Source organism: Pyrus communis, chromosome 14 (assembly GCF_963583255.1).
Source record: "Pyrus communis chromosome 14, drPyrComm1.1, whole genome shotgun sequence".
In the NCBI taxonomy this organism is placed as follows: domain Eukaryota; kingdom Viridiplantae; phylum Streptophyta; class Magnoliopsida; order Rosales; family Rosaceae; genus Pyrus; species Pyrus communis.
Genome location: NC_084816.1, coordinates 3,145,007 through 3,152,734, shown reverse-complemented (window position 1 = coordinate 3,152,734; position 7,728 = coordinate 3,145,007). Strand labels below are relative to the sequence as shown.

Genomic DNA, 7,728 nt, shown 5'->3' with positions numbered 1-7,728 from the left:
AAGAGAGATTGCTTTGTTGAATAGGCATACATATGAACTCGTCCTCCAGGTGAACACAAAAATCCTCTCCTAACCTGAAACGAGAAGTTTCTCCTTTGTTTACTTTAATCAAACTAATTTTCCGAAAATCTGATTCCTGATAGTTAGTAGACACTTTATTTGAATGCGACTTCTTTTCAGCATGATTCGTGACAGATAATTAATAAACACCATTATGAAAATACCGTTGTGTTCACTTTGATCACTTCAAAACTGGAATGATGTTCACTTTGATCACTTCAAAACGGTCTCTCCCGCTCATTGGGTCGTTGGCCGTTTCCTTAGACGTCAGTTTCTTCTCTTCCCCTCCTTGGTTGTAAACAATTACAAACTCTCACCAACTCCCTTTTCGTTTATGCATTTTTTATACAAAGAAGATTTCTCTAAATTGTAAAATAAAAAAAAAAATAAAAAAAAGGGTAATGGAAAAGGATGGGCTGTATCATCATCGCCCTCATCAACTTCATTCATCTACGCAGCATTAGCTATGGCGGACCTGGTCCTGGTCAGAAAAATACCAAGCCCAAATCCCGGGTAACTTTTCTTCTATTATTTTCATGTTATTAATCTTCTCACAGTTGGCAGTATATTCAAATAAAATTCAACCCAAAACCAAAATCTTATCTCGTTTTGCATCATTGTTTTTTAAATTTCAAAGCTTTGAATTTGCCAATGGCATAAATATCTCCGTTTTGCCATGTTTCTGTGAGTTTCTGGCAGTTCTGTTTTCTTTATTTCGTATCCAAGCTGTCTGCCGTATGAATTTTCACTTTAGATTCTGAATCTGGTATATTTTGTTCTGAAGTTGTTGGAGCTTATTGCTTTTAGTGTTGAATTGCTTAAAGACTTGAGATATCAGTTCACTTTGTAGTGTTGAAGCTGTGCTTTCAATATGTTGGGTTGCTTTCTGATTCAATTTGCTTTCTTTTTTCATGCTTGCTATCAGGGGGACTGTTCCAATTCTGCATAAATTTCTGCCGTTGTGTTGTAAGGGGTAAATTACAATTGTAGTGATTTTTGAGGTATCGGGATGCATCAATCAAGAGTTTGGACATATGCATTTGTTTTCGCCACGTTCCTGTGCTGGTCTTCGCCACGAGCTGGAGCACAAAATTCTAATATTACCCATCCTGGAGAAGGTGATTTTGCATATGTTTTGTGAAGCTTTGAATTCTGCATGGCTTTCAGGAAATTGTAGTACAGGGAATGCCTGAGTACAGTTATTATGGTGTGAGTTCGGTTTAGAAGTTCATCTATTCAGGTGTATGGTTGCTTTATGTGCTAACACGGTAACTTCAATTGACAAACGAAGTGACCGATTTCTAGTTTACTTTCATCTAGACGAATTGATGTCTATATCCACTTCCAGTACATACATGCACTCGAATAATAATCTTGTGATTTTCGACTCATTTCTAACGTATAGCTTGATTTTTGACATTCCCTTGTTGCTTAATTCTGATATGCTCATAGTTGGTCTCTTTTGAAAAACTTAGTCTGGTTGTGTTAATCAAGTAAGGTTTATCAATTGTGTAAAATTGCAGTGACCGCGCTGCGGGCCATCAAAAGCAGTTTGGTTGATCCCAACAAGAATCTGAGCAACTGGAATAGAGGAGACCCATGCACAGCAAATTGGACAGGAGTGTTTTGCTACAACACAACATTAGATGATGGCTATCTTCATGTTCAAGAACTGTATGTTTCAATCTTTCTAAATTTTACCTGTACCTTGCAGCAGCTGACTGAATGGAAATATTTTCCCTTTGACCCTTGCCTTTTCTCGTTTCATCTTGTTCCCCGTGTGTGGAGGGATTTAATTCCCATGTCTCTGGTTCCAAGTGGTCTTAACGAGCAAATTTCCCTGCTCATAGGTGATTCCATTATGAACTTCGTAGAAATATCTGAATGAAATAAGAAAATCTGCCAATTTGATCCTGTTCCGACATCAATCAATAGTCATCTAGGGTTTCCGGAATCAAGTAATGATCAATATCTTGCATGAAAAGTATATTTTGTTACCGTCGGAAACATGTTGAACTTTTAAACTTAGAGTAGACTTTGGCCATATGACATGTTTTCCTTCTCTACTGCAGGCGACTGCTAAATATGAACCTGTCAGGAAGTTTATCGCCAGAGCTTGGCCTTTTATCTTACATGAAGATATTGTAAGGCACCACATACCTTGAAAGAAGCTTTAAATTCTTGGCCAATCTTCTCTCAGTATTACGGAAAACTTGTTAATCTCTTCCCTAATATGCCGGTCAATGAATTTATCTTTCTCTGATGCATATTCCTCTATCAATCTTCTAATAGGGATTTTATGTGGAACAAAATAAGTGGAAGTATACCAAAGGAGATAGGCAACATTACATCCTTGGAACTTTTGTAAGTTAAGCTGTTTGGATATTTTTGGCAATGTTTGGTTAAATCTCTATCTAACATTCTGTGTTTACAGGCTCCTTAATGGAAACCAGTTATCAGGTTCCTTGCCCGAAAAGCTCGGTTATCTTCCAAACTTGGACAGACTACAAATTGACGAGAACCAAATATCGGGATCATTACCTGCATCGTTTGCAAACTTAAACAAGACAAGGCATTTGTAAGGGTTTTTCTTATTCTGCTTTAGTTTAAAAAGTGTAATATTATATTGTGTTTGTTATACTTCTCTCTTCCTTATGTTTCGTGTCTTTTCCCTTTTGAGCAGTCACATGAACAACAATTCAATAAGCGGGCAAATTCCACCCGAGCTTTCCAGATTACCAATGCTTAAGCACTTGTAAGTAGAACGCCAGCGATATTCAGAATACAACTTGGTTCATTAGTTTCAGTTTACCCTCTTCATTTGTGTGTCTGTATGGCCACCTCGAGTTGAATAAATGTATCGAACTCATTGCAGTCTTCTTGACAACAACAACTTATCTGGGTATCTTCCACCGCAGTTCTCGGAGTTGCCAAGCTTATCAATACTGTATGTTTCCTTACTTTTGGAACATAAATTCGCATCTTAATTATGTGTTCATGCTTTCCTTTCTTGAATTTTCTCACTGTTGGTGAACAATTCTTTAGAATTTCCTTTTCTACAACAACAATCCCGCATTGAGTTTCTTAGCCTTATCATCTTATTTGTCTTGCAGTCAACTTGACAGCAACAACTTTGAAGGCACTACAATTCCAGATTCGTATAGCGACATGTCTAAACTGTTGAAGTTGTAAGTGCTCCTTCTGATTCTGTCTTTTAGTTGGTTTAAAGGTAAAAGTGTGTGATCTAAGGACTAGAATCTCTATTTATTCATAATTCATACATCAGATGTAAAGCGAAAAGATTTGTGATTAATCATAGCAAAAAACAGAGAGAATCATAGTTTTTGTTGGGAAACACGTATTTCTGACCACTGCATAGGGAACAACGCCCGTTGCTGTTTATATCACGTTAGGTGATGTGCCCTGGTTGTTTGGAATGACAATCGAGAAGTATGCTCTATATTTAACGCGACGAATCGTGTCAAGATTGAATGTCTTTGTATTCTTTCAGGAGTTTGAGGAACTGCAACTTACAAGGGCCTATTCCTGATTTGAGTAGGATTCCAAACCTTGCTTATATGTAAGTTCATTCAAGAAGTTTCACTTCATACCCGATTATTTGTTCTGATTTTCTGGCTTTTCTAAATTCTTGAATATAGTATACGTTATGTTTTGACAGTATCTTAAGTAATTCGTTATTTATTCATACCAATTTTCAGAGACCTAAGCTCAAATCAGCTAAACGGATCCTTGCCTGAGGGTATACTTTCTGATAACATCACAACGATGTAAGACGCTATCTACCTTGCAAATGATACGCCATACGTATTGTATTTGACATTTAGTAGCATTTTCCCGTTAAATGTTCTCTAAAAAACATTGTTTAGCTTTGAAGATCATATAATCAAATTCTAAAAGGATTACATGGATTTTTAATATTCAACTTATGAACTTTGTGTGCAGCAATTTATCAAACAACACTCTGACCGGAACAATTCCCAGCAACTTTTCGGATCTTCCTAATCTTCAGAGATTGTGAGCCACTTCAAACTGATCTTTTGGTGTTTTTGAGCTTCCGTCTATCTTACTTTGTGAACAGCAAGAGTTTGAAGTTATTCTCTTTAAGATGTTATCAAATATTTTAGCAGTGCCAATAATGGAAACTATGTTATGAAGTAAAGTGGGAGTTTATTCCGCATGGCAGGTCTATAGCAAACAATTCATTGAACGGCTCCATTCCAGCAACGCTTTGGGAGAACAGGAAACTCAACGAGACAGAAAGACTAATCATGTAAGAACTGGAGTGAGAAAAGTTGTTACTTCTGTTGTGTGTGTGAATTTAAACTCTCTAGTGTTAGGATGCCGGTGTATAGAAATGTTATTCAATTTCCTATTCCGGTCATCGTTTTCTTTTTACTAATATGTTTTATAGCATCTTCTTGAAATTTTGTTAAGAAGTGGAGTGTGGCTTCTGATATTGCAGGGATATGCAGAACAATAACCTTACAAATATTACCGGCAGTACTGTACTTCCGCAAAATGTCACTGTCTGGTTTGCTTCTGGACTTTGTTTTCTGTTAATATATCTCTAATTGCAAGTTATGTTGTTCTTATACTCCGTTAAACTTTCTCTTCTGATTATTATTGTTCAGGCTTCGGGGAAATCCGGTTTGCTTAAATGGCAACCTTGATAACTTCTGTGGAACCGAAAGTGATGACGAAAGTGATAGTCAGATTTCGACAAACTCCACTGCCAACTGTGTGAATCAAGGATGTCCACCCCCTTTCGAATATATTCCTGTAGCCTGTTTTTGTGCTGCTCCTCTAATTGTTGACATTCGGTTGAAAAGTCCCGCATTCACAGATTTTCGCCCTTACGAAAGTACATTTGAGCAGTATCTTACTTCTGGTATCAAATTAGATCTCGATCAGCTGGACATTACTTCGTTTGTGTGGGAAAACGGACCTCGTCTGAGAATATCTCTGAAGCTTTTTCCTGTATATGTTGATAATGCCAATAATTCCAATACTTTCAATAGAACTGAACTTAAAAGAATCATGAATATGTTCGCATCATGGAACATTCCTGATAGTGGCCTATTTGGACCCTATGAACTTCTCAACTTACCGGATCCTTACAAGGACGGTTTGTCTCAAAAGCCTTATTTTTTCTAGATGTGAAACTGTGTGTTGATTTTGATTTGTTGATCTCACGTCTCTTCTTGATATCGCAGTGGTTGCCTCCTCTTCAAAGTCCGGTCTAGGCAAGGGTGCTCTGGCTGGCGTAATACTAGGGACTATTGCTGGTGCCGTTACATTATCTGCAATTGTTTCTCTTCTTATATTGAGAAAGCATTTGAAGGATCGCCATGCAATTTCAAGAAGACGTCGTAGTGAGTGTCTTACTATCATAAGGCAGAAGACATATTTGTATAAATGATCATTTCCATGGGGCTTCTCTTGAGTTAGGAATCCTGAGAAGCCCCGCACCCAATTGAATTTAACAAGATTGAACAGGTGCATCAGCTCTTGGTCCAAATACTTTCACTTTTAACATTGCGCCTTCGTTTATATGCAGCAACCAAGAGCTCCATAAAAATTGAAGGTGTCAAGGATTTTACTTTTAGAGAAATGGCCACGGCTACAAACAACTTTAACAGCTCTGCTCAAGTTGGACAAGGAGGTTATGGAAATGTTTATAAAGGCATCCTGGCTGACGGAACCGTTGTGGCCATAAAACGTGCACAAGAGGGATCATTACAGGGCGAGAAGGAGTTTCTAACAGAAATAGAATTATTGTCACCCTTACATCATAGGAATCTCGTGTCCTTAGTCGGGTATTGTGATGAAGAAGGGGAACAGGTACATTTTCTTATCCTTTCTGAATGTAGTTCTGCTACATTTTGTCTCCTCTTCTTGCTCTCTTTTTTTATGTCGGACCAACAATTTTACTTGGGAAAAGCTTGACGTGTGTTATTTTTGTGCGTGCAGATGTTGGTTTATGAGTTTATGTCCAATGGAACTCTAAGGGATCACCTTTCTGGTAAACCTAATACTCTTGTTTTACTGTCTTTGGTTCTTACTTCATCTCTGTCTGAATTTCAGTAGAGTAATTTACCGCTCGTAAATGTTGGACTAAGAATTTACAATAGGGATTTCGGTTACATGCCATTCAACAAGCTTTATAATTGATGCGTGTCTCAGCAGCTAGGTCTAAAGAACCACTGGGTTTTGAGATGAGATTAAGAATTGCTCTGGGATCAGCCAAGGGCATCCTATACCTCCATACAGAAGCCAACCCTCCGATATTTCATCGAGATATCAAGGCCACCAATATATTATTGGACTCTAAGTTTATTGCAAAGGTTGCTGATTTTGGCCTTTCCCGTCTTGCCCCGGTTCCAGATTTTGAAGGGACTGTGCCTGCTCATGTATCCACAGTAGTGAAGGGGACACCGGTAAGACTCATAAGCATTGTACTTACCTAACTAATAGCTACGCAGGTTAAAAACTCTCTCATTATTTGAATTGATTTTTCAGGGTTACCTTGATCCGGAGTACTTCTTAACTCATAAGCTAACGGATAAGAGCGATGTTTATAGCCTTGGTGTTGTGTTTTTGGAGCTCTTAACAGGCATGCAGCCAATCTCACATGGAAAAAACATTGTTCGAGAGGTAATTACTCGAACCTAATTACAGACTCTGTGTTTTGGATAACACTATATATGTAGACCATCTTCTATGCTTTGCATGTAAGGATATAACGTCTTAGTCAAGACCACTTATGGTTGACGCTAATTAATCCTTGTGATTGACTGGATGCATCAGTTTAGTGTTATTCACAAGTCTTTTTTGCACTTCAGGTAAACATTGCATTTCAATCCGGTATGATCTTCTCAGTTATTGATGGAAGAATGGGGTCTTATCCTTCCGAGTGTGTGGAAAAGTTCTTGAGTTTGGCTCTCAAGTGTTGCAAAGAGGAGACAGACGCGAGACCCCCAATGGCGGAGGTTGTTCGAGAACTCGAGAACATATGGCTTATGATGCCGGAGTCTGACAGCAGAACATCGGAATCAGTGACGAGCAGTAGTGGTGGAAAGGTCGTGACTCCTCCACCCTCATCCAATGCAGCGAGGCATCCTTACGTCTCTATAGACGTCTCTGGCAGTGACCTTGTTAGCGGAGTCGTACCGACAATTACACCAAGATAGGAACCGTAGAGAGAACTGTAGCCGCATTTGATTTGGATCTTTGTAAGATTGGGGAGGTAGAGGAGTGCATTTTTTTATCCTTTTGTTGTAAAACTAGTATACTTGAACATTCAAAACAGTTGCATACTTGCATACAAGAAACTAAAATCTTTTGCCATAGATCAGATAATTCAGGAATGTTTTCTTCCAGTTTGTTCAAGTTGAGTATGCAAATACGATTAACGTTTTGAGTTCGCAAGGGCAGGAGGGAAGAGGAGAAACGGAGAAGGAAGGGCGGCGCTACGGGAGGCAGCTGATTAGGAGGCCGTGGTTGGTGGCCAGTTACAGTGAAAAGTTACAAGAAGATTTTTAGAAGAAATGATAGCAATTTTATTAAGAGAATTAAGAGATATTTCAATCTTCGTAAAGGTCTTTATGAATCAAATTCAGAGGATCTCGAATATTAAAATAAAAACTT

The 7,728-nt window shown here is 38.3% G+C and overlaps 1 protein-coding gene across 1 annotated transcript; it reads left to right on the top strand.

The window, feature by feature from the left end:
* The first annotated feature begins 793 nt into the window (after positions 1-793).
* Positions 794-7,441, top strand: LOC137715900 (probable LRR receptor-like serine/threonine-protein kinase At1g06840). The gene is made up of 20 exons (XM_068455261.1): positions 794-1,178; positions 1,584-1,734; positions 2,133-2,204; positions 2,353-2,424; positions 2,495-2,638; positions 2,744-2,815; positions 2,936-3,007; positions 3,174-3,248; positions 3,572-3,640; positions 3,780-3,848; positions 4,024-4,095; positions 4,265-4,351; positions 4,544-4,612; positions 4,713-5,206; positions 5,295-5,453; positions 5,639-5,922; positions 6,052-6,103; positions 6,268-6,518; positions 6,601-6,735; positions 6,924-7,441. The coding sequence occupies exons 1-20, from the start codon at positions 1,070-1,072 to the stop codon at positions 7,269-7,271; spliced, it is 2,856 nt and encodes a 951-aa protein (XP_068311362.1). The 5' UTR covers positions 794-1,069; the 3' UTR covers positions 7,272-7,441.
* The last annotated feature ends 287 nt before the right edge of the window (positions 7,442-7,728 follow it).